The 13,407-nt window shown below is 44.5% G+C and overlaps 1 protein-coding gene across 2 annotated transcripts in view; it reads left to right on the top strand.

The window, feature by feature from the left end:
- LOC145932545 (uncharacterized) overlaps window positions 1–13,407 on the top strand; it is a 98,469-nt gene extending 85,062 nt beyond the window's left edge. For both annotated transcript variants that reach the window (XM_083031549.1, XM_083031550.1), the window contains exons 4-6: window positions 4,388–4,514; window positions 5,901–6,129; window positions 8,727–13,407. In XM_083031549.1, coding sequence (XP_082887675.1) covers window positions 4,388–4,514; window positions 5,901–6,129; window positions 8,727–9,843 — 1,473 coding nt within the window. In that variant the 3' untranslated portion in view covers window positions 9,844–13,407. The remainder of the gene's footprint in view (window positions 1–4,387; window positions 4,515–5,900; window positions 6,130–8,726) is intronic.

The raw sequence follows: 13,407 nt of genomic DNA, 5'->3' as shown, positions 1-13,407 counted from the left end.
TGCGGAAAAATATTTCTCCGCATTCTCCAAGTTTCTAATCCTATACAGAAATGTCTTAATCCACGAGAGACATCGCGACACACAAGTCCGTGAGAATTGTCGCGGGCGCCCATGTTTTTTGTTCGGATAAGATGAATAGCCGTTGGCGTTTTTTTTTCTTTTTTTTTTTTTTTTTTTATTCGACTTAATGACACACGTCCTTCCTTCGTTTTTGCGCGGGTCGCGGGCACTTAAGTGCTAACATCCGACAGAAGCGCCCGCTGCGAGGGAACACCTGTTACAATTCGCAAGGGTGCGCACGATCGATATTACGTCAAGGCTCTCTGCCGCATGCGGCCTTTATAGAAGTTGTATTATACAAGATTGCGCAAGAACGGTAAAATATAGATGGCATGTTGCAGGAAGCATGTCAGTTGCAAACGAAAAAAAAAAAAGAATGATCGATTTGATTCAGTCACGCTTTATCTCTTCGCTCGAAACTAATCGAGCGAGAAGATATTCGAATTGTAAGTATATATTTTATTACACACGACTGAGACATTTTTACGCATATTTTTCGGAAGGTAATCGATGTCACGTTAAGGAAACGTCGATGACAGAGAAAATACGAGCGGCGATCATTTTTTTGCGAACATATATCGGGTAATCAAATATGTCGAGAGTTTACTCAGTTTACTCTCAGTATATCTCGCGCGTTAATTAAGGACGAAGTTTTTTGAAGAATGCGCGCGCTTTAAGAGAGACTGTTGTAAGAAAAAACGAAGCACCTCGAATCGGCTCGTTTATGAGATAGAAAGAGAACCGGCGATGCGATTAATTACCTCGATTACGTGACAAGCGCGCGCGCGCGCGATCGAATCGTTTATTAAATGCGTTGAATTAAGTGATTGCGTCCGTAATGAACGCGTCCTCTCGAAAAAAATGCATTCTGGTACGCAAAGTATCTCATAGACTGCTACAACTACTCCATTCGTCGTTACCGAGAACATGTTTATCGAGAGGAGTCTTTATGTCGAGATTCCTACGTGTCTCAATCGCTTTCATGCAAATTAAATAGAAAATACAAAATAAATTAATACAAAATAAAGACACAAAAGATTATTCCGATCACGATCGATTTTTTATAGGTGATTCGCGTGATATATTTTTATTTTATACTACGAGACAGATTTTAGAGGATTGACTGAGAATTAAAGCTCTAAATTCGGCCCGCGTGATTATTGAAATTTTTGGAGCGCAGATTTATCGCGGATGCAAACACTTATTGTAGCAAAAGGAAGTGTGGAGGCAACAAAGGCAGACAGTACTCGGCTCGTTCGAGGATTCAGTTTGTGTGTTACGTTTCGTTAAACCGAGTTACGAGAGGGACGTGACCGGGCTTCATTATGAGCTACTCGAGATGCAACGAATAACGCGATTCTAAAGCCGACTTTCGTGACACTGCGAGGTCGCAGGTCGTTTTCTTTGCGTCACGTTTCTTTCTTTCTTTCGAAATTTCGACCGGGGCGAGGCTAGGTCGACCGAAAAAAATCCGACGTCGTCCTAATTTCTCGATTTTCGTGCGCCTCGTCATTCTAATTTCGCGGTTATTCTTATTCATTTATTCAACCTTATATAATTTCGAAAACACGGCATGTAATTCAGATTTGTATCTGAAAACTACAGTGTAATTAATGATATAACAATTTATATATCTATTCTTGATTACTATATAATATTAATATAGATATATTTATTAATATATATATAATTATATATATAATTAATTCACATCCGCGATACATAATTGATGGTGAAATCTTGTTACGCGCCTAATGTCTCATTGTGTTTCGCGCATTCGTATCATTACACGAGTTGCGAGATTCGGCTTCCGGATAATTGAAACGTCGAGTGAATCCGGAAGAATCTTCTGCTGCTCCAAAGTCGCGTCGATCTCGCGAGTCCAGGAAGTCGCCTTAATAAGGAACAAAGAGATTTTCATGATGAACCATTCGTCAGCTCGTATATTTCTCGAACGTCGCTGTTTAACGTGATGGCAATTGGGCGTGGGCGAGCCGATCGATTACCAGGAAAATTGTCCCCGAGAGATCGCATTTCGTATGCATCTTGCACCGCAATCTCCGTCTGGCTCCGAGGGCCCCGTGTCATCGATCATGCGCGAAAAAATTCTGCAAGCTCACGGACGTTATTTAAATGTAAGCAACTTTATGTCGCGAGGGTGAGGGAGAAGAGGGGATGAGAAGGGGATACGATGTTACCAGCACGAATCGCAATTTCTTCGGCGGCCCTAAGAGAGAATGGTGTCATCGATCATGCAAATTCCGCATCATTCGCGATAAGGATAATAACCTTATTTGAATTTAGCGTTAAGTCTTCAATCTTCATTACTACGTCGTGATCCTCGATGCCTTGCCTGCAATCTGTGTCATCTCAACTGCGTTATTGTGTCCGCGTAATGTGTACAGATTTGTTACAGAAAATTATGTTAATATCAATTACGCGCGAGCTCTTAACGATCCATCATCTCTTGTCGATATATATAAAAGATACATAAAAATTTAATCACAAAAATTATAAACTTATTTTCTTATTTGCCATAGAGAAATTATTCCAACAGGCGCTCTTAATGGATTCAATTTATAACAATACTTGTATATTACTTTTATAGAGTGCTACTATTGCTGCATCTCTCAATATGATTTTAGTTTTATAAAAACTACGTGCTACAAATATGTATAATTGCACGATATTATTAATACGGCAATAAACGAATGTTGAATAGGTCCATATATTTCGTATCCCTTCATTCTTACTCTAATTGAGTCGACGTCTTTTTTATGACCGTCAGCAGCCCCGACGACTTTTGTCACTCTCATAAACGTAATTGCGATCCGCACTCTTTTATTAGGCCCTTTGCAAATTGCACTCGAGCAAACATCTGCGCTCGAATTCGAACGAAATAGAGTTGGACCATTGACTTTCTTCGAAGATTCGCTTTACGAGAGTAATCCGAACTGTTGGGGTGTGCTTAATTAAAGGCATTTAATATAACAACGATGTTCTTTCTCTCCCTCCTCTTTTATTCTCGCGGATAATCGAGAGAAGCGATCACCACGTGGTTCTCCTTAATAAAGCATCTCGGTAATGGCGTCCTTTAGGAGTCGCGACCCGGTACTGAAGACATAATTCTCGGGCAACCTAGGTGGTCGTAAACCAGTCGCGAAGCGTTGACAATGGACCAGCAACAGGCTTCTCCCCTCGTCTCGCTCTCATCCGATCGTTCACTGGCCTCGTCGTGGCCTCTTCAGATCGTTCGATTGTTTTCCGGGGTAGAAGAGCCGGCGCGAAGAGGGAAAAAACGCGACGTGTGGGCATCCTAGATCCTAGCTCCTCCTAGGCCGCGCGACGACCTTTCTCTCTTATCGTGGAATCGTTTACATCGGCATTACCTCGTACACGATGATGCGGATGATGATGCGAGACGCCTACGCGGTCGCTCTCGCGTTATTGTAATGTGGCTGTTGGATTGCCTCTGTTTCTCTTTCTCTCTACCACTTGATCGTCGAAAATTGCCCCGCAATCGCCTTTTCTTTCCTCGCCTCGCCGCTCTTCGACGATTAATCATACGCCGCGCCGCGTGCAAAAAAATTTCTATCGCGCAGCCTCGACGCGGAAGTTATTATTTTTCGAAACTTTGCGAGGGGCACGCCGGGCGTAACTCGATATAATTAAGATTCGAATTAAAATTCCGCCAAAGTAGAATGCGCTCGAGGGCTACCGGGCTAAAATTGAATCGCGTATCGCGAACTAATGATCGCATGACTGTACCTTAGCTTGAAGATGCACGTACGTGTAATATAATTATAATTGCGGTGTAATTTACCGCTGCGTATGTATATATTTGCATGGTGGCGCCGAAATTCCTCAAGTGTCGGGAAGGAAAAAAAATACCACGATCTCCGTCCGTTCTTGCGTGCCTCGTGATAATTGGCTGGGACCACGAAACATCCGACCCGATCGGTGCTTTGTCCGTCTGTTAACCGACGAAGAAAAGAGAGTACCGGATCGCGTCCTGCTCTGAGAAAAGAAGCTTTACTTTCTCCATATTATTTCGCGGCAGGAAATTGGCATTGTCGCGGGAGATCACCGCGAGATAAAGCGCTCGTTTCTTTCCTTCTTCGTGAATTTTACAGGCCGCGGTTGGTTTCGAAATTATATATACGTGTGTATAATATACAAATGTACAGTTAAAAGAGAAATTGCGATCTACACCTTTGTTAAGGAAATCATACCTATATACAAATCTTATTTTGACAGCTCTTACTGTTTAATAGTAGGGTACGGAATTATTCTTTATCGAATTATTTTTTTTCTTTTATTGTTTCAGCCGCAAAATTTGGTACTTACTGGAGAGTTCCCGGACTGCGACGTAAAGTTATGCGACTTCGGCATATCGCGGTACATCAGCCACGGAGCGGACATACGAGAGATTTTGGGCACGCCCGACTATGTTGGTGAGTTATACTCTTACTCTATGTACAATATGTGTATACGTACCCAATCTTCGTTTTCCACCGAGATTATACTCTTACTCCGAAGCGTGTCGTTTGCGAAAACCGCGAAAACGTGACTAAGGCAGAAGGACTTTCGCGCTAATCTGCCAGCGCGCAAACATTCCGGGAGTTGTTCGCGCAAAAACGATTATAACCGTACTCGACACCTGCGCGTTTGCCTAAACACCTCGGCAACTGTGCGTCATTGAGAGTAAATACGGCCACACCATCCTGCTGATTGCGAGTGGTGCCCGTTTTCACGCGGCACCATATAAGGGCGGCGAGAAACGCGTGCGGTTTCTGGCCACGACAAGTCGATTTGAGAGATTTAGCGAGACTCTTGTATACTTTTGTGTACGTGTGTTTCGCCCGCTTTTCTTTCGGCCTGATGTGTCTTGCACCACGGATAGCACAGCGTTTGTCCGCGGTTCCATTAGGAAAAGCAGCCGCCTTGCATAATTGAACAGAACAAGCCACTTCGCGGCTAGCTAGAAGAACCGCACGTGGTCGCCCGATCTGTCAGAAGGAACCTTTTACGATCCTCTCGCAACGATTGCCGTCGCAATTACGCATCGTGCTAACGGTCCTCTGTTCTAAGTGGCCGAAGGTGATGTTAGGTAATCGCGAGTCACACGAGAAACGTAGAAGATCGAAACGCCTCGAGCTGATCTACCGGCTTCTGGATGATTACAAAGCCGTCTGAAATTGTCTTGGGGGAAAAAAAAAAACAAAAAACATCATTGTTTCAAGAACCGCGAAATTAGCTAAAGGGAAATAACTTAAAATTACGTCATAAGATTGAATGAAAAAAAGACATGAACTTGGTCTCTCTTAATCTCCGAAAAAAATATCGATCGTTATTTCCTCGCTCGTAAATTTTAATCGCTCAATTAGCGTCAGCTTTGAAGTGATTCGCGGAAATTAGCGAGATAATAAAACAACTCGCGGATCTTCGCGGCAATTAAACGAAGCCGGATGCGGACCGAGGAAAGAGAAGCTCTTAGGAAAAACTGACGCGGCTCCGGTCGGAAACGAGTCGATACAAAGTGGCGATTCGTGCGTTTATATTACGCAACGAACGAGTAGTCGACCATCCACGTGCACATCGCGCAGAGCCTAATACGTCCACAGTTACGATTATTATTATCCCGTTGAAGAGAGAACGTGCGCGCGAATTCCATTAAGTAAATTGGCGCGGCGTAATAGCGGTCGTAATGACGAAAAGACCGAGGGAGAAGAGAGAGTTATTTTTCTCGGTTTTAATTACTTACACTTTCTAGCATTATGGTTTAATGCACCGAGGACCTGGACCTCATCCTTGTATAAACGCCCTCGTCTGTGTTACAGCTCCGGAGGTCCTGAATTACGAGCCGATCAGTTTGGCGACCGACATGTGGTCTGTCGGCGTGCTACTCTACGTGTTGTTAACGGGATGCTCGCCCTTCGGCGGCGACACCAAGCAGGAGACGTTCTGCAACATCAGTAGATGTCGCCTGGACTTCCCGGACGATCTCTTCGAGGACGTGTCCGAGGAGGCGCGCGATCTCATGCGCAAGCTCATGGTTAAGGACCCGAAGTAAGTTTGATCAAAGAGATATATAAGGACATTCTCGTGATGAAATGCGCGTATCGATACAGAAGTAAAAAAAAAAAAAAAAAAAATGATAAACGAGAGAAAAAAGAGGATTCGAAAAACATAACTCTTGATTATTCAAGTGCTCGAGCAACCGTAGACCGCCGATCACGCGACGGCGAGAGATTCATTGATCATCCCGAGTCACTCGTCGCCATTAATCTTCATATCCTCCACTTGACTCGACTCGAAAGATTTCCATTCGTTACTTCGACGCGATCGAGACGTCGTCGCCGCGAATTAAGTTACACACCCACGTCGTAATTTCTATGCCGTATTTCTCGGTTGATCGAGTTCAGCCTCGCGAGGCTCGTCTTCAAAAGACGGACGAGTATCGACGAGACGAAGTTATCGGAGAAGCCGAATTCCTGGACCGGTGGAAGTGATTCCTCTTCACGAAAGGCTGCAGCGATCTACCGAGAAAGTCCGGCGCTTACCTCGAAGCGAAAACGAATACTTGTACTCGCTCGTTGATTACGTTGTTTAGTTATATACATTTGTCGGTATGTTATGTCGATTTCCTAGAAGGAAAACAATCGCGTATATCGTTTCAGCCGGCGCGACATTCCGCGCCTGTAACCGAGACGATGACCGGAATCGTCGACGACGAACGATCCGGTGTAAAGCGCGATCCGATTCGGAATCCAGTGGCACACGAGATCTTTTGGAGATTTAATCGCGTCAGAGGGAGAAAGTTATTTGTGCTCGGCGAGAATCTCGCGAGATGGAATGTGTCCATAGATTCCTGTAGCTGTCCGTTGATCTTTTATCATACAGATTCCAATTAGAGACTCAAGAGCTTCGGGTTTAACTTTTATTATTAATTTTATTTGACTATATCAAGAAACAAAAAAAAGTCATAATTGTAAATTCAAAGTCGTGCGAATTTATATAATTAATATTGATTAATAATAATATTTTGGATTAAATCTACTAGTCTCTCAATTTGACTGCGCAAAGTCTTCCTCGAATCGCATTTATTCGTAGTTTCGCGTTTTTCTCAAAGCCCGTCTTGACGCTCCGCGGATTATACCCTTGCACAATGACGACACTGTGATTCCACCGAGATGCATTTATTAGCTCGTCCGGTCGAGGATAGCAACTGTCATCGTCGGGATCTCGCCTTCGCGAGAATATATCGGCAAGAAAAACGAAACGGCGCCGACGAACGTCCGCCGACTTTCTTCGAAAGAGCGAGGAAGAGCGAGGAGGGCGCGAGTTCCGCTGAAAAACTCGTAGGTTCCCTTATCGCGCGGACAGCTGAGAGGAAGTCGGCTATCCGGAATATATCCACGTCCTTCCTCTCCGCGTGCTTCGGTGCTGCTTTATCGTGCGAAACCCGCACGACTTATCGTCACGTCCGACAATGTTATGTGTCTCGCGGTCGTCCCGCTTCGCTGACCTATGAATTACCATGTTTAGGCTCGAGGAAGCTGAAGAACCGGAATTAAGACAGCTACGACGTGTGGAGAAAAAAAAAACATTTTATATAATATAAAAATCAACACATTGAATTTATGTGTTTAATTTTTTTTCAGTTTGCGTCGTTTACATTGAGATTAATGTTTTCTAGATTAATGATCGCTCGTTCGCACTCTCGGTTACTTATGTAGTTATTCACTTAAACTATGCAAACAATCAATTTATTATTATTATGTAAATGAGACAAGCGTGACGATTTAATGTAATACAAAGCGCGATCTATAAAACTTGTTTATCGCAATCGCGATAATTGAGCCATGTCAGTTACTTTTCTATTTACTTCCACAATTCTACTTCGTGGAATTATTACGTCAATCTATTCAGTGGCAGACTTTGTCCGACCTAAAACTGTAGCGATATAAACTCATGTGAATGACGTGGAAGACATTAATTTGCTTATACGAACAAACTTTTGCTTGTATAAGCATTTTTTTTGCTCGAGCCCGGGTGGTTTCGGAAGTTAGAATGAGAAGGAGAGGAAGAGGAAGTCGACCTGTAAAACTTCTTTTAGTTCCTCGATGGAGGGCTGACATTTCACGGCGGTATCTTACGTGATTGTACAATCTGTTACTCCGTTATTGAAGACATTTTTCATTCCTAAAGTATGCCGGAAGTCGGCCGATACTTTAGGCATGTTTTACGCTATATATATATATATACACATACATACACATGCTCGGTACGAGAACAGCCGCGTGAAAAATGTCCCGCCGCAATGATGTGCCACCGTTCGCTTGGCGGTGGCCGTTTATGTGACGGGTCTCTTAACCCTTTGACACTCTCGCTCCTCGAGTTAACGAGGATGACGAGAACGAGTCGTTCGCGGAACGAGCCTGTTATGTCGGGATGTACAACGTTTCAAGAGCACCATACCGAAATAGTTGACCGAGCCTCTTTTACTCTCGACTTTCCAACGCGGATTATCGGAAAGAGTCCAGTCGAGTGAAACTTTATCAAAAATCGAGTCCAATCGCATTAAAAAAATTCCTTACGCATTCTTTATTCTTGAAAATATTGGAAATATTTCTCTCTTCAAGTAAACTCTTGTCTGTTCGCAGTGAACGCCTGACGGTGACCGAGTGCCTCCAGCATCCCTGGTTCAACATGTTCGAGCAGCCGTCGGCGCCGCTGCCCTCGACGACGTGTTCCACGTCGGACGATAGTCCCGCGGCGGACTCCGCGACGACGCTCTCCCAAGGGGAGAGTTCCTCGTCGAAACCTTTACCAATCGTAAACGGTCAGACTGCGCCAAACACGTCGTCAACACCGAAAAGCAGCGACGGCGAAAAGCAGCAGCAGCAGCATCGATCGTCCACGACCGGGGTGTGCCACAGTCCTACGGAATCCTGCGCGAAGCCGACGAGTCCGCGCGCCGTCTCCTCGCACACGGAGAACCTGTACTCGACCTCGAAATCGTCGCCCAAGCCCATCAGATTCGGCCTGAGTCCGGATCGCAGGGACACCTTCAAGAGGAACATGGACTCGCTGGCGCGAAAGTTTTCCGGCACCGTTCTGCCGGAAATCGTCATCATCGAGACGTCGTCCGCGAGATCGACGGTGAACGCCGTCGGCGGCGGAGTCACTCATCAGCGTCGAGCCACCGCCACTCACACGATGCCCGCGGGTAGCGGCGAGGTGTTCAAGTGCACGCCCGTCTTCATTCTCGGTGAAGCGGAACAGCAGTGCAGCAGCGACAGCGGCAGCGACACCGTCTCCGAGATCTCGACCGACAGCTCGAGCGATCGCAGCAGCATCTACTCGGACGACTCCCTGGATTTTATTCTGTACGGCAAGAGCCAGGGTAGAGCGAGCTACCCGTTCACCGCCGCCGACGCAACCGCCGACAGGTGGGAACAGCAGAGGCATCATCGCGCCGCGCACAGAGTGTGGCCGCGCGAATGCAGCGGCGTCGTCAGCAAGGCGCTCAGCCGTTTCACATCGGAAGCTACATCCGGCGGGACGAAGATCGCGAAACTCCCGACGCCGCCGACGGCGACGGCGGCGATACGCGGCGGCACCAGCAAGGCCGGCCTCGAGGCGCTCCGCGAGCGGAGCGGTAATCTGGTGGTTATCAGAGAGCCCGTCCGCGCCGGCAGGTACACCAGGTATTGCGAGGTGCAGTGCGAATCGGTGCAGGCGCGGATTCGGCGGTTCCAGGTGCACGAAGCCTCGTAAAAGCGTCTTGCATAGCGCAGGTGTTGATGTTGAATTGTATTCGCCAGACATCTGGCAGTCTTCCTCGAAAGATCGGGAGCTCGAGGCGAATGTACATATTACATAATTATATCTGTACAGAAACGCGGAAGAAAAGGGAAAGGGGAGGAGGTTTTGAGCAACGAGATGTGTTTGACCCGAGGGACGTGCGAAATCAAGTAAAAAGGGGAAGAAAAGAGACGGGTAAAGTTCCTCGAAATTTTTTTTTTTTTTTTTGAAGGCTGTGACGACAGAAGTTTCTCGGAAAGATTCAGGAGATTGCGCGTACGTTTTTCTTCTATAAAAATATATAGGATTATATGAGCTTTGCGAAAAATGTATTTGAATTCTCTTAGTTTATTTGATTGTCGCGGCAGAGGGAAGGATTATTCCTAAGTCTATTTTTCGTAAAGCACATAATGCTGTGATAGCGTTAATAGCTAAATTCATGGAGAATGCGATGTCTTTGCTTCTCATTTTTGTCGATACTTGGTGCAACTGGATAAACGATTAACCATGTTTGTAAGATTTAACCGAGAGAAATTGTGCGAAGCAGCAGCATCGTATAATTCAATCGCGAGACTAGACAGTATTTCGTAGCAAGAACAAACAATTCTGCACCACATAACACAAGCCTGATCTCCAGAATCATTCAACAGCCTCTCGAAGCCCCTAACCCGATTTTCGCCGGATTCCTCGGGAATCCGAGATTGTACGTGGGAGCGCGCGCGGTCCGTTTGTTATTCACTTATATGAATAGTGAACGTAACCGCGTAGCGCGAAACGTGCCTGTACACGTGTGCCTTTGCGAAGGTGCCGACGAGAGAGATCGTAGCTTGTATCATATCAAAGCGAACAAATGGCTGTTGTAAATACGGATGAGTGCGTGAGAATGTATGTAAGCCTGCGTGCGTGTGTGTATGTGTGTTGATGCTCTTCGTGGAGCGAGCGAGCGGCTTCGGAAAGGATGGTCTTGATGTACATATATATCAAATAATCACAAAAGAGATGAGTGATGACGAATCCGCGGTTTATGAGGGTGATCGCGGATCGGACGAAATCGTTCACCTGATACTGAATTCCGCCGAATGAAAAACGTATTTTCGCCGAATCTCCTCGAGATCTTCAATTGGTTGTAAATGCGTCCGAAATCGCGAGCACCCGGAAAGATACTTTGAGCGAGGCAGCTCTCTTTAACCTGCCGTTATCAATAGACTGATCGACCGTTCTTTCAAGCTGATGGAAGCTCGAACCGCATATCACGTGCGTATGCACCAAGACGAGATCGAGACGCGTTGGCACTTTTTACTCGGAGTGATGTTCTAACTTCGAAGAAGGCCTAACTTTTTTTGAGACACGATTTCTTTAGAAACGAATTATTTATTAACGAATTATCACGTTTATATATAATATCAACGTTACAATTGATAGCGGGATTGTTGGAGTTGAAACATCCGATTTTTAAATAAACTGATCTCGCGTTTCTGGCATCGCAATCTCGGTGCATCGCGCGCGATTCCGTTGAAATCGCCATATTTAATTGATCGTCGTTAAACACGACGATCAACGACAATCCAGATAGATACATACACTTCCGGTGCCTTCCTTAAGAAAAGATCATAATGCGTGCGCGCAAAATACGTCAGTGCCTATGTTTACTTTGTCCGGTACGTGACAAGATTCTTCGAGTCACGAGACTGCGATGTATGCAGAAGGGAGAATAATGTACGTCTGCGGTGTGAAGAGTGCCTTAATTGCGCGACTTCGCGGTGAGATCGAAATTGAGAGCCTAGACGAGATTTCTAGGCGTCTCTAATTCCAGTTAGCTCGTATCTGGCCTCGGCGGAGAAGGTTAACAATGCGGGGCCCTTAAGATGTCAGTGAACTCTCTTCGTACGAACCACCGAAAACTCGGGCCTCTCGTCGCACGTTGTCAGAGAGAACGCTTTCCCCCGGATGAGCCATATCACGCGTATACATATTTTCTTTTTTTTTTTTGTCTTTTCGTTAAATGCCAATTATTGCTATTTTAGAATCTGCCTTCTTCCTGTTTTAAAACTGCGCGACGTTCCATGTCGCGCGCAAAGTATAAAGAGATGATATCGTTCTCTCGTTTGCTCTCCGAGTTTTCGTAAGGACGCAAATTGCCGTAATAAGAAATTTTATATCTGCGGAATTCATTATCGCGCGAAAACGAATGCTAGTCATAAGCAACAAGTACGTGCTCTTTCTCACGCTCGCTCCCCCTTTTTTCGCGCCCCCCAATTTTCGTTCACTTTGTTCGCGTTGACGAGACGCGCTAACGAGCTTATGTCTTCGTTTGTGTGAGACGAGACGGGAAGGAAAGAAGAGCGGACGAGAGCGCTGCGAATGACGGACTTGGTTGGTCTCGCTCTGAGCAGGATGAGAGCATTGTTGTTCGAAATTTGCACGTTTCTCCGTATAAATCCGTGAGATGCGAGAGTAACTTTCCAGTAAATATCTTATATTTTAATAATATAAAGATTATCTTGCAATATATATATATGTATTATATATACATCCTGAATTTTTTTATTACATGTTATATTACTCGTAAAGAGGATTAATATTGTTTTCGGTGATTCTATTCTCAAAGAACTATATACTTTTGAAATGTTGACTATGTTTCAAAAACTTCTATTATTTAGACTGTGAAAATGTAGAATTTTCGCGAACGTAACTCAATCACCGAAAAATCACAATCGAAGAAATATCGAGCGAAATCGCGTAACGTTTTGGTCTCTTCTTTATTAAAAGAATCGAAAGCGCTGAAGCGTTTTCCGACCTCGTAATTCGATCCTTCGGATTCATGGTGATTTTGCAATCCTGTCGAAAACTGTTGGAACAGGAGGAACGATTACACGAAAATAAAAAATGGATGAAATACGAAATCGCACGCGACGCATCGTAAACGCGTATATGCCGTAACACGCACAATTCTAACGCGCACATTTCCTTTCGAGTTGCATGTGCACGTGTCTGTGCGCGGAAGTTTGTCGTTCGAGAGAATGTGTCTCCGAATAAATCAAAGAGCGGAATTATCTTGTAATATAATTTTGCCAGAACGGACGGCGCGATTCGAGCGAGCCGACTTACCTTCTCTCGCGGCGCAAATTCGCAATTATTTATTATTTTTTTTTTTTTTTTGTGATATGTCATTAGTTAGAATTAATCTATTTTTTGCATTATTTCTTCGTGTTAATCCAACTTCGCGAGAGAACGCGTCGTCTCTTGTCTTTTGCGCGACACGTTGCGCTGTCCGATAATATTCTCTTTTATCATTATCCTTATATTATCTCTTCTATAATAATTATTATATATATTATATTATATACACTCTATTATTACATTATTATCATTATTATAATTATAATTATTATTATTACATTACATTATTAATACCGGAATTAATCGCGAAGGTTACAGTCGCGCATATAGCTGCTAAAAAACCTCCTGTAAATACTTCTGTCATTGTATTAATTTTAATAATACGTACGAAATAAAACTGCAACAATACAATTGAAA

The sequence above is a fragment of the Prenolepis imparis genome, unplaced genomic scaffold (assembly GCF_030444845.1).
Source record: "Prenolepis imparis isolate NDT839.2.m4 unplaced genomic scaffold, iyPreImpa1.0 SCAF_2, whole genome shotgun sequence".
In the NCBI taxonomy this organism is placed as follows: domain Eukaryota; kingdom Metazoa; phylum Arthropoda; class Insecta; order Hymenoptera; family Formicidae; genus Prenolepis; species Prenolepis imparis.
Note: the sequence above shows the minus strand (reverse complement) of the source record. Positions and strands in the feature narration are given on the sequence as shown.